The sequence below is a fragment of the Bidens hawaiensis genome, unplaced genomic scaffold, assembly GCF_021521415.1.
Source record: "Bidens hawaiensis isolate Kalapana, Puna unplaced genomic scaffold, B.hawaiensis_p1.1 tig00003004_1, whole genome shotgun sequence".
Lineage (NCBI taxonomy): Eukaryota > Viridiplantae > Streptophyta > Magnoliopsida > Asterales > Asteraceae > Bidens > Bidens hawaiensis.
In genome coordinates, this window is record NW_027491161.1 from 84,836 (window position 1) to 103,268 (window position 18,433).

The 18,433-nt window shown below is 35.0% G+C and overlaps 1 protein-coding gene across 1 annotated transcript; it reads right to left on the minus strand.

Moving 5' to 3' along the window:
- Positions 1-274: 274 nt before the first annotated feature.
- Positions 275-5,224, minus strand: LOC143622033 (pre-mRNA-splicing factor SLU7-like). Its single transcript, XM_077093284.1, has 10 exons — positions 5,185-5,224; positions 4,217-4,380; positions 4,021-4,133; positions 3,537-3,935; positions 3,321-3,456; positions 2,920-3,219; positions 1,570-1,786; positions 841-944; positions 503-571; positions 275-415 (listed from the first exon to the last, which is right to left on the minus strand). The coding sequence occupies exons 1-10, from the start codon at positions 5,198-5,200 to the stop codon at positions 338-340; spliced, it is 1,596 nt and encodes a 531-aa protein (XP_076949399.1). The 5' UTR covers positions 5,201-5,224; the 3' UTR covers positions 275-337.
- Positions 5,225-18,433: the final 13,209 nt, after the last annotated feature.

The following is an 18,433-nucleotide window of genomic DNA, read 5'->3' on the forward strand; positions in this document are numbered from 1 at the left end:
CTACAAACCGAACAAGCTTTAGCTATTTGAACACAAGCTTTCATCAAGTCTTTCGACTATCAAAAGAGGAACCATAATCACAGTTGAATGAACGTGTTAACTGAGAAGAAAAGCCCACAAATGGTGTATCCAAACTAAATCATGACATATAAACAAGGATAGAAAACAAACTGAAACACCACATATCAAACATACAAGAGTCACTTATCATCATGGCATCGAGTCTAGGCATACAATCCACTGGAGACGTGCTTATTATGTCACGTCGATTGTTAGAAGCTAGAATTCGTTTTGTGCTTACCATAAACAAAACAAAACAAACATATTGGACACAAGCTTAATTTAGGAAGTCTTTCATTGGGTCATCATGATGAACTTTCTTCATCCTATATGCTTCCATGTCTTCAGCTGTCACCTGAAATGGCAAAATGTATAAACCATAAAGCACAGGGCATTGTATAAACACAAAAACAATATTATGTGTGTCTTATGTTACACAAACCTCATCATTCCACTTGACATTGTATTTGCGCTTCCTTTCATCTTTCTCTTCCCTCCTCCTCTTGTCCTCCTGTCCAGATCAATAACATTAGCAATCGAGTGATGTCGGTTATAGAAACTTGCTAAAGATCTAATCATAATAAACTAGCTTTACATGTCTAGAAAATGCAACAACTTATGTTGCTAGAAACTGTGTTATGTTGAATACAAAACCAATGGTCATATCCAGAAAGGTTTATTTTCATAAAGTTTGGTTCAACTCGGATGTAAAAATAAACCCAGTGTTATGTTGGTCATTTCCTTGTATACAATAAGGAGAAAAAGAATTATAAGTCTCACCTTTTTAAGGGCTTCCGCAAGTTTTGTTTGGTCCAAAACTAAGTCATCGGGTATTTCAGTTCCCCAGGTAGCAAGCTGTTTTTCCTCGGTTGGGGCAATAACATCTGCCAAACCAAAATTAGTATATATTAGGTCAAGAAAATTTTTAAAAGCAAGACTATAACAAAAAAGTATTTTCCAGTCATTTTTTGAGAGTGTTGCTAGGTAAGGGAATGCATTCAGAATTGAACTTTAAGCACAATACCTCAAGGTGGTTGATGAATTAAAGTTAAAGCACAACAATTTATGCAAGCCTTTTCCTCTTAAGCATAGCACTTGGGTCTATAATTAGCAAAACTCATTGTTAAAATACCAAAATACAATTTTGGTTCACAAATTTAAAAGGCCTTTGGAGGTACTAGTTTTATTATGATGATATGTATGACAAAATGAATGAGTCAGGTGATGGATCAAAATAGGCAACTCTTTGTACCCGTATAAAAAAGTCAGCTTGGGTTGAACCTGAAACTCTGGCCAAACAAATTTTTCTACATCTAACTTGTATGTTAAAATAGATTACAAATTAAAAACATCAAATCTATACACCATTCATCTAACTTGTTCAAATACTGGTTAACTGCATAAGGCTCCGCATCATGCATGTGAATCATGTGATGAGTGCATTTTAAAACCAAGCTAGTAAATGGTCAGATTTACCACCTCTAACCATGTAGAAAAGAATTAAATTACCTTCAGACGCCTCTTTACGAGCAATGTTGGCCTTCATTAAATCTGCTGCAGCTTCAGCAGCTTCTATTCCAGCAGCACCAGTACAATAGCTGTTTCTAACGAACTGTTTGCAGCATTTGTATCCCCACTGATGATCCTTCCACCAAGAACCCCAAACCGCCGTGTGATTATTAATGAAAACGTCCTCTTCATATTTACTTTTTGGTAGAGCCATTTCCTGCAAACACACAAGACTCAAATCCATGTTTCAAACAATCCTAAACAATATAAATATATAGAGCTGTAAACAAACCAAACGTTAAGCGAACAGTTCGTGAACCGTTCAGCGGCAAGTTCATGTATAGAGCTGTAAACAAACCAAACGTTAAGCGAACAGTTCGTGAACCGTTCAGCGGCAAGTTCATTATGTTCGTTCGTTTAATAACGGAGAACATGAACGAATCCCATTCGATTAATTGAATAAACACAAAAAACCGTTGTGTGCGTGAATGTACGATAAGGTGTTCATTTATGTTCATTCTTTTAATATATGAACGAACATTAACAAGGAATCCTGACATCCTATTTGATTAATTAAATGAACCAACATCAACAGAGGTCATGTTCATTCAAGTGTGTCCGTTTATGTTCGTTCATTTAATAAATGAACATGAACAAGGAATCCCGTTCGATTAATCAAATAAACAAACAGAAACAGAGGTCGTACACTCGTGCTCATTCAATTATGTTTGTGAATGTTTGATAATGAGTTTGTTTTTGTTCGTCCATTAAACTTCGTTTACGTTTGTTAATCTTCATGTTTGTTTATGTTCGGCATTAAAGGGTTTTTATATTTTATAATTTTCAGTTTACTACTTTAGTTTTATTCATACATTTTAATGTATTGGGTATTAATTTTTATTATTATGTCAAAACTATTTCAAAAAATTATGTCAAGTACTTCAATTTATATTTATTTTGGGTGATTGTCTCTAATTGAGTTTTAAGAACGTTGATTTTAATTTTTTTAACCAAATATATCTGCCTTTTAATTCGCTTCCGTTCGTTTATGAAATGAACGAACGCAAATAAACAAAATCATTTTCTAAGTTCTTTTATGTCTTCATAAATCATGTGTTTGTCCGATAAATGCTTAATGAACAAACAAGAACAAGCTCTCGTTCCATACGGTCATAAACGAACGCAAATAAACAAATCATTTTCTAAGTTCTTTTATGTGTTCATAAATCATGTGTTTGTCCGATAAATGCTTAATGAACAAACACGAACAAGCTCTCGTTCCATTCGGTTTGGTTTAGTTCGTTTGCAGCCCTATATAACAGAAAAAAAAAACAAACTTTTCATATTTACCTGGCCTTTTATGATCCTACCAGCACGATCATATTCAACCTCTCTTTCACTTTGTCCCAATAAAAGTTCTCTTGGAAGAACTTCTTCATCTGCTGCATTTCCATACTTTTCAAGAACAGTTTCTTTCACTTTAGACTTGAGTTTTTCTTTATTGATTTTGTAGTTTTTGAATAATAATTCAGCTTGGGATGGAGCCGCTTGCATGTGCACATCATTCCCTTTATCATATGCTTCCCATGCGTGTATATTTAACTGCTTGAACTCCAATGCTTGACCACTTACTCTATTTTGATTATCACCCTGTAATAACAATTGATAACATCATTTGTAAGATAGATTGAATTAATATATTAATACAATACAAATAAATCATGTAACATAATACTATTAAATCAACTCACAGCATAGAACTTTTCATTTGGGTCCATATCTGGAAGTGGATCCTCACGCATAGATCGAGTTTTAGGATCGTAATGCGCAGAATTGACATCAAGATTAAGTAGATATTTCGCAGTATCTTCTCGAATACGCAGATTCCTAAACATAGACAAAACTTATTATAAAAAACTATTAAAAATGTAATAAAGATTTAAACGCAGAGGAGAAATGGGACCCACCTAACAGTCCCGGTGCTACCACCACCAGTAGTACGCACACGCTTCTCAACTTTTGCAAAATCCATCTGCTTACTTTCATCAACTTTGGCTTCATCAACCTTTAAGCCATCTTCATCATCATCACTATCTTCATTTTCATTATTATCCTTCTCTTCTAGCTTTTTAAGTTGTTGTTCTTTCAAATACTTCTTTCTAGCTTCATCTCTAGCTTCATATCTTTCAATAACATGAGCATATGATGCAGCATCATAACCGTTCCACCTATCCCGCTTCCCATCATAATCAAGCTCAAAAGTCTCCACTTTCTCATCCGGTGCAATATTTTTGCTGGTCCATTTTGCCCCTAGCTTTCGTGGCCTCTCCATGCACGTCTTTGTCGTGTGTGACATAGCTCCACAGCTGCGATAATCATATAAAATTTACAAACATTACGAACTTGTGATTTAAAACTTTACATCAAACATTTAAAACATTAGTTTCTTACTTTTCACATGCACCCTTTCGGTACTTATCCGCTTGAAATATCTTTGCACCTCTGTCATACCATGACTTTGTATAATTTGGATCTGATTTCCATTTCCTTTGATGTTTCAAACTCTGTAGGAAACAAAGGTTTCAATAATCCAACCTTCAACGACGTGTGCTACAAAAAATATAAAATTAAAATAACAATAACATACCGGTCTCTCTGCATTAAGATACCAAGGAGCAGAAGACATATACTGCGGAATATGAGGATTAATTTCCTTTCCATCTTCATCCACCTCCGCAGGTGCAAGTCCAGCTTTTCGTGCTTCTTCTAGCTCCATCTGCTTCCGGTGATCCTCTCGGGATTTGAAAGCCACTGATATTAAAAAAAAAAACAGATATAATTTACGAGGTAGCATCATCAAAGGGTACAGCAGGTGATTAAAAAGCTCATATCATCAACATCTTCATGGAAAATCCAACATTACTCAATAGCAGACTTGCAGTCCATTAATAAGATAAAAAAGCTGTGAATCACAATTCTTCCCAGCCCATCAAATGAAGAGAATTGCAAATTGGCAGTTGGCATTAGATGAGCAAATACCAGTTAACCGGTTTTGGAATATCAGTTACTAACCGTAACCGGTTATATGTCAAATGGCCAAAACTGGTTGTTGCCAATAACCGGTTAACTGAATCAGTTCAATTATTAGCCGATTAACCAAAATATAACCTATTAAAATTAACCTAATTAACACTAACCATATTAACCTATGTTCGGTTAAGCGATTTCTATGTAAAAAATTCTCCTAATACCGTTTACGATTTGCACCTCTATTTAGCATATAGAAATTAAAACAAGAAAAACAGGCATATATAACTTTACAGAAACCCTAATTTGTGATTAAGAATTAGGGGCGAAGATCAAAATCTTAGATTGAGTATTGGAATAAGCATGGAATTTACTCAATTCAATTAGCTAAAGCTCGTACTCTGTAATATACAAATGCAAGCCACAGGATTTGATATCTAAGGAAACCCTAATAAACAGAATTCATCGCGAGGGTATATATATAAAGTATATGAATAACGAAATCATCAAGCATAAGGAGCAATAATCAGCGTAAAATCAAATCAATCAAAGAATTAATTAAAACTGTAAAAATAAATCTGAACGAACCTGATGCGGTCGCCATAATTGAAGAGCAAAACTGTGTGTGAAGTCCCGAAGTGATTTGATTGATGGATGAAATAGAGATTTAATTTGAAGGAATGAGGATATTTGTAATGTAAACGAAAACAAAGGGGCTGGATTGGAGTGTTGAGCCGGTTGGTTATATGACAAGTGAGAACCGCCTTCACGAGGGCTGGGACGGATTGTTGACCCCGTATCAATTGTTTTTTTATATGCCTTTTATTTACGTTAGCAAGTGGTATTTGCGTTGAGATTAGGTTCGTTGTGGCATGGATCTAGCATTTTTTTGCCAATGGGTCCCATATTTTCGATGTTTAGATTTTTCGGGTCGGTCGTTGTTTAGGTTTGGTCAATAAGAGGCGAGGAATATAACAAAATAACCAATGTCATAATAAAATTTTCTTTTCAATCATCACCACCTGAACGGGTCAAAATAGGTCGGGCTGACACATAAACCCTTTTTTTTCCTTTCTTTCAAATTATATATCAACTTTATGCTCCTTTCGACCAATCACTTTGTTTAACTATATTCCGATTAACCCGCTTGAGATAGAATCTAGATCCACCCATTTATAAGCATGTGTCGAAAATCGTTAACTTAAACTAGTGAAAAATAAAACTGGTTGTAAGGCCCCGAACCCAGGAACCTTACTAATAGTCGGATTTACACTTGAACACATCTTAATTATCAGATATACAAAAACTTTCGCGAAATGTTTTTACATTTACATAATACTTTCTTTCTAAAACGACTCTTTGGATACCAACACAGTGTGGATAGCTCTGCTTGCACTCCAAGCTCCATTTCTTTCCGTAATCAACTATTTGCATGCATACTAAAAGTCAGCTACGCTTAGTGAGTTCTTGTTTTAACAGGCAACAAGTCATACTTACGCATTCATACGTTCGTATCCGAAGATATACATACAATTCTTAACCTGTCCACATTCATATATGTAATAAAGTGAATTCCAAAGTGTCTTTCTCATTCCAATCCCAATCCCAATCCCAATCCCAATCCCAATCGTATGTATACAAAGAATGACTATCAAGGAGCAATTTAAGCTTATAGAAAAGGAAACAAATAACTATATACAATAAATATTTGACCAAGAATATTGACTAGAATATTTACAATTAATACACCCCCCCTCAGTCGGTGCCGTAGATGATCGGAGGCATAGACTGGATCGAAAACACGTGAAAAGTTGTCTTGAGAGACCCTGTGTAAAGATATCGGCATATTGAAATTCGGAGGGAACATGTAGAACTCGAACTGCCCCTATACGAACTTTTTCTCGAACAAAATGGATGTCAAGTTCTACGTGTTTTGTACTGGATTTTCAGAAAGGTAGCATGCCAAAACATTGTCACGGTATACAATAGTTACCTTGCGGGTTGGAACAAGCAATTCAAGAAGTTTCGTAGCCAACTTGTTTTGGCAATCGCGTTAGCCACACCGCGATACTCAGCTTCGGCACTTGATCTTGATACTGTCGGTTTGCGTTTATATGACCACGGAATCAAGTTGTCCCCTAGGAAAACGCAATATCCCGATGTTGATCTTCGTGAATCAGGACATCCTCCCCAATCGGCATCGAAGTAGGCAATTAATTGGGTCGATTTGGATGGAGAAATGGTCAAGCCATAATCGAGAGTGCCTTTAAGGTAACGAAGGACTCGTTTCATAAACTGTAAATGCGAGTCTCGAGGGGCATGCATACATAAACAAATTTGTAATAATATATTCATGCAAACTTTATTAAATTCGACCATACATTATATATATTAGCACATTCACGTTCAACACTTACCTTAACCTACCAAGAATATGTACATAGTCCACCGTCTATACCTATACTCAAGGTCATGAACGTGTACAAGGTCCGCAGTCCTTACCTATGTTCACCATTCATGGTATGTACAAGGTATGCGGTCCTTCCCGATACCATCATACATTAACAGCCTTGGTTTAAAAAAGCGCGCCTGAGGCGAGCCGATGCGAGAGGCGACCTAAGGCGAGGGCCTCTTCGCTTTAGGCTAGTCAAGGCGAGCAATATTTAAAGGCGAGCCCGAGGTGAGCTTTTTAGGCAAAAAGCGACATAAGGCGAAGTTGAGGCGCTCGCCTTTTGTACACAAGTGGTTTTTAAGCTTCTAAATGTTGTACAATATGCTTTTTAGGTTATATGTATAGGTAGTTTATATATTAAGTCATATTTAATGGTTAAATATAGCTACATTATGGGTCGGGATGCTAAAAACCCATGATATATACATATATAAAAATTATATAAGTATGCTCGCCTAATGTACAAAAAGCTCTCGCTTTTGCGCCTGGCGCTTAACGCTTAACGCTTCTGTTTTATACCCCATCGCTTTTCTTCGCCTCTCGCTTTTTAAAACCAAGTTAACAGCACGTACAAGGTCCATCGTCTTTCTCTATGCTTTCACCTATATCATAGCACGTATAAGTTCTCTCCTAAGCTATCACATTACATTTAAAGCACGTATAAGGTCAGCAGTCATTTCCTATGTTGACGCCTATATCTACAGCACGTAGGTCCACAGTCCTTAACTACGTTATCACATGCCACGTCCATGTACAACAGAAGTTAGAGGGGTTTGTTGTCCTAAGGTACTATGTCAAACGTAGAATCCACATGCCATACATACGCCTGCTTACATGTACCACATATATAATAATAAATATATATAATGTACCAACATAAATAATTTGATATGTAGACACATTCTACGCTCTACATGCAACTACATTACTAATCAAGCAATATATAATATCAAACTACCACATGGAGTATGCACACAAAACCATAAACATAAAAAGAGAAAGGGGCTAGAAACTCACATGGAGCCTGTTTCTTTCTGAATTAATCGTAACACCTTTCCTTAGCTGGGCACAACTAATTGTATATCAAGTATAAGTATAGATTAATGATGTGCTAAAAGTTGTTATTAATTTATTAACTAAATAAACGCTAATCTAGACACTAAGTAATAATTCTAGACTCTTAAATTAACTAAAACTACCAACTGACAAGTGAACCGGTTGATTCTAATACAGCTAAGTAAGTCCGGATATCGAACCCACGAGACTCTTTTAATTACGTTAACTAACTAAATTAGACTTAACTACAAACACGACTATTTATTTATTATTATTTTGAAGGGGGGTTTTACTAAAATACTAATTTAAACTAATTAATAAAACTAAAGACGGCTAAACTTAGAACTTGGACTTAATTCAGATAATGATGGAAAACCACCTAGGCTAGAATCCCCAAAGTTTTAGTTATCACTTAATCGGAAAATGCTTGTTATGGAACCGGGATCATAAAATATTCACTTAAAAGAAAACCCAAACAGGACCCCTGACCCTTCTCAAGAAGACACCTATGGATTTCTATTAAGTTCTTAAAAACACCAGCTTTAATATTAAACTTCCTTACGGTTATCTAATTAATTATGAACTAGTACCTTTATACGAAATCCTACCTTACAGTGGGGAAATCAAAGGCAGTTTAATAAATTCATTCGACATTAATAGACAAAGCTGAAAAATCAAACATAGACGGACTCCTTACGAAGAACTAAATCTAGAAATCTTAATCAACCAAGACCTATCAAATAACCTAACAGAATTGTTTATTTGATTAATAATATTGTTTCTATGATCTTATTATAATATTGTTTCTATGATCTTATTTATTTGACTAATAAATAAGATTAATAATATTGTTTCTATGATCTTATTATAAATCAATCACAAACTAGTCAAGAACACACATTAAATGACCTAACAGAATCCTATTATATGAATCAATCACCAAAGACTCTGTGAAACAATAAAATTCACCAGATAAAACCAAGCACACATATGCATCGAATAAATAATATTAAACTTTTTACTTATTCATAAACCAATAACGAAAAAGCAAATCCCAAATAAAATAAAACGTCAATCAAATGTTCATCATAAGCCTAGGCAGTCTAATGGTTTAGCCAATAACCATACTCAAGACCAAAAGATAAGAAATAGGTTCAAACAATAAATTCATGACGAAAACAATAGATTCAAACCGAATAATAATAATGTTTGGATGAGAAGGTGTTGAGCCCTAACGCTCTCTGCTCGGACCAAAGTGCTAGCTCTCTCCTTTTTCTCTTTGCCTTCTCGACACAACAGGGCTGCCCCAAAACCCAACCGTGAACTTCTTCCTCCTGACTTGTTCGTCCGTGGCCTCCCCTTCCAAAACCTGAATAGACTTTCTTTATATAATTAGATAGATAAGCCGACTTACTTAATTAATTAGAGCCCAGCCCACGAATTTCTTTAAAGGACTCGTTAGTCCATGTTACCACTAAAACTCTCCAAATAGAGAACAAATAAATAATCCATGTTAATTCAAATTGATTTAATTTATGCTTCTTTATTTTCATCGTTTATCAACTTCTTTTAAACATTATTCTAAATATTTGAAAGCAAGAATCATTCACTTTATGCGAATGTGAGTTTATATTATTATTATTATTATTATTATTACTCGTTGTCTCAAATTTAGTAAAAGTAGCCAATTTTAGCTCATTGTCTCATAAAACGTTGAAAAACCCACATATGAACCAATTAATAATAACTTTCAATAGAAACCTGGCTCAAATGTGTTTAAAAGTGTAGAAAATATTTATATAATAATATGTATATTTTAGACCACATCAATTAACTATCCTTCACACCCCGACTAGCAATTACGGAAGGCATAAAACGAGAATGTAACAGACACCTCTGGTATAAACCACATTGTTTATAAAGAAACGTTACAAACTAATTTACAATATATTACGTCCTTCTAACTTCGTTTACAAACTAAGTGATACAGATCAAAACTAGTCCGTAAAACTGCTTTACTCCTTACTAATACCGTTGCATCTATTCAAACAGCATCGATCACAATCCAAACACGTAACACATAAGCATTTTACTCCAATTTCGGTATACCTGAAAAGCATGTTAAAAAGGGTCAACTACGAATAGTTGGTGAGTTTCATAAGTTTCAACGAAATCAGTTATGTGTAACCACAACAATCATCTTTTATATGTACACATGTATGTATATACGTTTGTACATGTGTTTATTTGTATGTTTGTGATGTAATAATGCTAAGTCACGGGTGAAACCTTGACTGTTCGTTCGTACCACGTGGACTCCACTGCCCATGTCAATCTCTTGGTCTCCACTGCCCACGTTATTCTCATGGCCATTACAGACCACGTTATTCCCAGGGCTATCACTGACCACGTTATTCCCATGGTCATCACTGAACACGTTATTCCTATGGCTATCGCTGACCACGTTATTCCCATGGCCTTTACATACCACGTTATTCTCATGGCCATCACTGACCACGTTATTCCCAAGGCCTTCAAAGACCACGTTATTCCCCCAATTTGCTATGTCTAGCACTACATAGCGTATTTGTATAAATATGGTCATGTGCAAACGATCTAATGTCTCGGCATTCGTGTCGGCTCAACGAACTTATCAATCAATAATACTATTCACATTCTAGCAACTCGCAGTCAATCATTGTGTTTGTGGGGACTTTTCGTGTATGGCCACTTAGATAATGCACATTATGAATCGTTTTCAACTAGATAGATGTATATAAATATGCTTTTCACCATAAAAGTTCGTAAAACAGTTTAAAAGAGGGGCCATGAAACTCACTTTATAGTAGTGTCCTCAGCACAGTATTGGTTCACTATCTGTTCAACTCGTTACAACTCGGTTTCTAAAATCGGTATTATATAATTAATATTTTAATATTATTATAGTCTCCAAACTAAACCATGTTGTATATCTAGTCTGGGTATAGCTGTCATGCCTAGAACATGTCAGTAGTCTTAGATTGTGACGTTGTTCAATGTCTAATGTTTAAAATCGAGCTTGGCTCAGTTTCACCGTTTCACGTGCTGGACCAAGTTGGTCGTTTACGTGTTTTGAAAATAGGTAAGATCACGTAAACTTGGGTAAACGTGTCGGTTGACAAAATGATTCAATTTATAAAGAAAAAACAGAGTTTAGATGTCTGGATTCGCTATAGGGCTCATTTCCGTTTTATACAGTTTGGTTTGGAGAAAAACACGCACAATTCATCCGAATTTCTCAGAAAATGTTCGGTTTTACTAAATTAACCTAAAAATATGATTTTTGGCCACGCTTGATGTTCTGATATTCCAGTGGGTTCGTTAACAACAAATCTACCAGTTTTTATTAGAATTGTATTTGTTTAACTTTCAAATTAGCACAACTAACTATCTGTTTATCGTTAAATTATGAAAATTTATACACTCGTTAATTAATATATGTAGATTTTTATAAAAATATTTTTGAAAATATTTACTTATTCATTAATTTATAAAAATTCATTTTATATGTTATTATTAACAGGTAAATCGTTCGTTTATACAAAACGATTTCCAAAAAATCCAATAAATTTTCTAAGTGATCCAGATGACTTCCAAAATCCCCTGTAAGATTTTTAGAACTCAAATACCTTTTTGAGCCATAAACGATCGTTAAAACCCGAATCTAGAAATCATAGCTAGGGTTCTCCAATTGACCCCAAATTTTACATTTGATCTTCTGATGCATTACCTGAGTTCTTCTAAAATTTCATAATTTGTCAAGCAGCTTAACTATTTTTCCCAAATAAACCCTAACAAACGGTAATAAAATAGCCAAATATTCTCGGATTATCGAAAAATTTTCAAATTTGGACAGGGACTCATTCATATGGTCCTTGATATCCCTGAAAATTTCATAGGCTAACAACAAGTACGTCACAATCTAATTTTAAACAGCCCCTAATCGAGTGTTTCGGGTGATACCTTTCTGGTTTTCGATTGTTTAGACCATTTTCTAGCTTTTCCGGGTTCTTGGCCTTCTAGCTAGTGTATCTAGAGGTCATATATCACAAAAACAAGCATGTAACATCAATCATCCAATCTAGAAACAAAGGATTTCGATTAGGGTTTCAAACCAAGTTTTTGAACAGTAAAAACACGATTTAAATTTCATAATCTGTGTTTCTGGCCAAAAAAGTATTTGATTCTGATTTCTAACCATGTTCAACATCAATTTATGTTTTTGGGATCATTTTAAAGGTTTTACATGATTAATCGTGGTTTTTACTAATCAGATCATAATCTTATGTATTAAAACAATCTTAAAATCATCAAAAATGAGACATTCACCTTAGCATTTTGGTAGAAGAAAGAATTTGGAAGATGGAGCAGACGTCTAATAAGATTAAGTGTGAAAATATAATGTTAAAGAGGCTTGTAAAACAAGACATCACAGGGGGGCCCCTCTATATGGCGGTCGCAAGTAGTAGGGGTCCCCTTGGGCCCCACTTTGGTCTATTTCGCCTTGTTTTGCGTGCCAACATGAAATCCCGAGTCCAAAGTTCTTTTTGGTTTGGTATTTAGCAAGAAAACTAGATTGGGTGCGACAAACATGTTGGTGCATAGATGTCAGTAGTTCATATGTCTAAAGTCTGTAATCGAGTCCGTAATATTGTTTATGTATTTGTTTGTTTAGAAGCGAAGTTGTTGACAAGTTCGCTTAGGCGAACTTGTTGAACGAGCGAAGTTATAGACAAGTTCGCTTAGGCGAACTTGTTGAACGAGCGAAGTTATAGACAACTTCGCCTGAGGCGAAGTTGTCGTGTATTTATATAGGCTTCGGGTCTACTGTTTAGTGTTGATCGAGTTGGTTATTTACGTGTAATTCAGTAAGTCTATAGACGTGAGGTCGAGAGTCTGTAAGTAACACGGTTCGAGTTATTAATATAACGTGGTTTTGTTCGTATCGTGTTCGTGTGTTCGTAAGCTTGTGTTCTACGTCCGTAACGATCTACACAGGGATTCCGCACCTGTGTATATCGGGATATCTCGTGTGATCCGTCCGGGGAACCTAAACAGCTCGAAAACAAGTGTTTTTCGGCCAAATTTTTGTAAATTAAGAAAAACATAACATTTGGTTGTAAAAATCCAAATATTTTCTCGAGTCGCTAAAAACATCTCGGATAAGCGTTTTGTAAGTCTTTTTCGGCTTGACAGATGATAAAATGCTTGTTTTGGAACTAGCTTTCACGTTTAAAGAGATAGCGTATTGTTAAACGAGAATCATTTCGTTTAACCAGCTTGCTATGCATTATGGCCATAATAACAATGTGTTAGCTTCTAATATACGCATATCACTTATAGATGGCTCCCCGAGCTATCCGGCTCATAACCAGTCTCGTTTGGTTATTCGTTTGTTTGTTACGCATTAAACGGTTAATTGTTTATTCAATATGTAAACACCTCAGTGTACCTGGTTTTGTCACGAATGTCACACTTCTATTTAAAAAATACTACCCTAGTTTGTGAACTAGTTTAACTTAGCTAACGGGTTTACTGCAACATTTGCTATTTTCCAAACCCGAAAATCCAACCCGTTTAAACTTTCAGATTTTCATTTATGTTCGTTTGCGTTAAATTTTATCAAATTAAGTTTATCTATATTTTTGAAATATTTTACAAACTCAATTTCTTGTATTTTATGCCATAATTGCAATTAAATAAAGTCCAGGAGCTTTTTATGAAAAGAAATCAAAGTTTTGAATTCTCTTGCGCTACGCAACGGGGATTCCTCAATCTGGTCGCATTACGCGACTGGGCGTCGGATCAGCAAACGTATTTTTGGTTCATTTCGTGTCGGTTTCGTTGATTTTGGCAACCCGATTTCGGGTTCTTCTTCCTAGCACGATTTGAATATGCCTTGGTATCATGCCAAAGCATATCCCCTTGATTCCTTGGAGTAAGGAACAAGAAATGATTTAATTTTGTTAAAAATTGATTTCTTTGACCATTTTAGTTATTATGCAGTTAATACACATTTATGACGATTCTTCACCTTCAAGCTTAGTCAAACCTATATAAACGACCATTGGCTTCTGCTAAATGATTACCCCAACTCATTTTACCTCCAATTCATGTTTTTGGTGCTCAATTGCTCAAGTTCTAGACGGTTTGACTTTTCACAAGTTCTCAAAGTTTGACTTCTCCGGTTCTAACCATTCTATGCACTTTTCGGGTAAGTGTTAAACATAAAAGATGTTTATTTTAATATTTTAAGAAAAAACCCTTGATCTATTTTGAGGCAATTTAATAACTCAATTTGGTTTTGACCCATTAGAGTTAATAAAGTAACTAAAATTAAGAATTTTTTATTCCACCGCTTTCTGATTAAAATTAGCTTTCGCTCCAGAAGAGTTTTAACTTTGTTTTCATATTTTACATTTGACGGACTAGAACCCGAACCTGAATTCACTGTCCGGATTCTGACCCGTCTCAGCTCGCTTAAATCTCTTTTTTATCATAACTTGAGAACCGTATGAAGTTTTCACGTGATTCCAGTTGCTAAATGCTCATTTTTAATTATATTATCATATGTAAAAGTTTTAGGTTTAGTTTCTGAGTTGGCTCAGCTCGCTTATTTTCGCATCCTCATCTTATTTAAGTCGCCTACCACTTAAAGGTGAGCAATCACACTCCCCCGTTTCTTTTTTGTTTTGGGGACTTTATGCGTACAAAACTTTATTATTTATTTATTATTCAAGTGTATACGCAACCACAATTCCATTATTTGCATATTGTGATATTGCTTGATTAGTTGCTAAATGTTATATGACTATACGTTTACAATTTTTATGGTTGGTTGGTATCTCATCCTCATCCTCATCCTCATAGTATGATCATACGTCGTACGAGTAAACATGTCCGAATATAGTGGCATGTTGAAAATACACATTTATTTTTATGTTTTGTTAGTTGATGTATGCATATTATCGCAAGGAATTATCATTTTTATCATTATATATAACTCATACTTGTGATTACTTGCTCACCATTATTGTTGATAAAAATATATCTATTTTTACACATACCGTAGGTAGCTAGCTACATGGGATGATTGAAGATGCAAGACATTAGTTATACATTAGGTTTAATAAAATAAAGAACAATTTACATGTATTAGTTAATGTAATAGTTTTGGGATGATTTTGATTTGTGAAACTCTTGTGTACGATGATTGTAATAAATAAATTAGATATTGACGCTTTATATTTATTTTAGTGTCTTTGAGTTATGATACAAATATTGTCACACCCCGGCATATTCCGCTGTTAGGTTGGGGTGTGACATTTACTGTTTAGAATCAGGTCGCATTCACAGGCCCACGAATCGCATTCCATGGTCATGAAAGAATCGCATCGCATGACCAGGAACGAATCACATCGCATGATCATGGAAGAATCGCATTGCATGGTCATGAATGAATCACATCGCATGGCTAGGAACGAATTGCATCGCATGATATAAAATGAATCTAATTTCCAAATGAATTAATTTTCAAACGAGTCTCATCTTATTTTCAAACAAGTGTCGTCCCATTTTCAAACGAATCTCATCTCATTTTCAAAATTTCTATTTCTAGCTTAGATCTAGAGCCACGTTTGGAACTGAATCCATCATTGTAACCCGATCTAAGGTTCTACCAAATTTTAGACCAACCCGGGTTCGTTTGAACCACCTTTTTAACCGTTTTCTAAGCCGACTAATGCGAGCTCTAGATCCTTTGGTTGATCTGAGGCAACGGATCATAATTTATGAACCCCTTTGGCCTGATCTACTATTCTAAACAACTTATATCTAATGTTAAACACAACCTTTAAGTGAGATCTTACCTTTTCTAACTTGGATCTTGAATCGAATGTAAGAACCAAGGTTAGACCTTGTTCCTTTGATGGATTTCTTGTACAAAATTAATGGCTTCTTGATTGTTGTATCTTGCACAAGGTGTTAATGAAATATCTTGGATTTTGAATCTTCAAAGAGGGAGTGTTTGCACGTGTGTGGAGGCAAAGATACAAATGAGCGGTTTAGGGTTTTTAGGGTGGTTTATGGTGCTTATATAGTGCAAGTCTATGGACTTTAGGCCCATAACCATCTCCTAATCCATCTTTATTTTCAAGCCCACAACTCCACTTATTATTGCTTAACATGGGGGCGCTTAACGTACGCTAATAGGCTATCATACATTGGTACGTGATAATCCTGAACGTACAATTAAACACGACTAAATTATTATAGACAATAATACGATACTATATGCCGGTTATCAAAAGGGTAATTCCATCCAGAACGTCCAATTATACTCCCCGTAAATCTAGTCTTCAATTCCCCAAATCTCTGTTCTGAAAATTCCCCCAAATCCGGCAATAAAAACCTAAACTCCCGTTTCGAACGGCGAGCAAAAACCCTATTACATACAAATGGAGGACAATGGACAGTCGAAAGCAAACCCTACGTTAAACGTTGGATTATTAAGATGAACAAGGAACGTAGGTCAAAAATTAACAACGACCGACCACAAAAAACTGCAAAATCAGGTAATTCCAATACGTTTCTGTGTGTAGAGGTTTATGTTTAAAGGAACGTAATATGAAATTCTTTAGTTGCATACACCGATTTGATTATCGCTGTGTGTAGGTGAGCATATTAGTTTAACTGAGATGATGTGAAAACCAACTTTTGTGTGGGTTTCAAACAGAAAAGTATTACGAAAACGTTTTAACAAAACGTATAAGCAACGAGTATTAGATGATCCCAAACGTTTTACATAACATATTAGCTTATGTAGTTGCTTATGTTAGTTTACTGCTTATACGTTGTTGTAATATGTTTGACTAGTTGCTATTCAAACAGAAACGTATTAGGAAAACGTTTTAACAAAACGTATAAGCAACGAGTATTAGATGATCCCAAACGTTTTACAGAACATATTAGCTTATATAGTTGTTTATGTTAGTTTAATGCTTATACGTTGTTGTAATATGTTTGACTAGTTGCTAATAAACAAAAAATGGATGCAAAATGAAAGCAATCTGAAAAAAAGTTGCAACAACAACAAATAAATGTAAAAGAAATGAAGGTGAAGAAAGGGACTCAGATTCAGACTTTGAAACACCAATGAAGATACGAAAACATCAAAGTGAAAATAAAAAATGAGATTTCAAGTTGATTTGTAAAAAACAGTTTCAGACTTTGAAGCACCAGCAAAGAAAGGTAAAAAATCAACCTCTATTAAATCATATACTAGAAAACCATTTCAAGAATACAGAGATACAAAAATTTGGATGAGGTGTTCGCTGGGAAATCTTTTCGAAGCAATAAAAGTAATGAATGAACAAGAAAAGAAATGGGTTGAAGAAATGGGATTTGGATCATTGTTAACAATGAACATTACCACCATTCCCACTCGTCTAGGATATTGGTTGGTTATGAACTATAATTATGAGAATGACGAGTTAAACATAGGTAACCATACTATTAAGATAACACCCCAATTAGTTCATGAGGTTTTCGGGATACCAGTTGGTGGGGAAGCAGTTTTAGAAAAGAACAGACCAAGAGTAGGGTCGAGCATGTCTACAGATAACTTCAGAAAGCAATTTGACCATTCAAGGATAACCATTCCAAATGTGTGGGACAGAATGAAAACGCATAATAGGAAATGTGAAGAGTTTAAGTTGAATTTTCTTGTGTTATTCAACACATGCATTGGACTAATAACAAAATCAACAACAGTCAATCTAATGTTTACGTCCTTAATTGATGACTTTTCAAACATATCAAATTTGAATTGGTGCGCGTACATGATTCATAATTTGAAGAAATAAAAAATGGAGTGGAGAGGTATAAAAGAAAATGGAAAACAAGAACAATTCAATGGCCCTGTAACCTTGCTTGCAGTACTATACACACACGAGTATCAGAGACGTCATGGGGCGTTTGGGGACCCAATAAACACCAACAATTAGCTACATAACAACAAAAACTCTTTTTACCATGGATAGCCACTTGTACAATAACGGTCCGTTAATTGATAACGAGGATGACGAAGAAGAATCTAGTAAGTACTATAATATGCTTAACAAAATATTTATTCTATAATAACGGTATGTTATTGATACTGAAAAAACAGGTGAAAATGCTGAAGCAACTAACAATGAAAGAGCGGGAAAAGAAAAGACAAAGCATAAAATATTGAAAAAAAAAGGTGAAACAAGCAGCTAATGAAGTTGAGAAACAGCAAATACAAGCAAC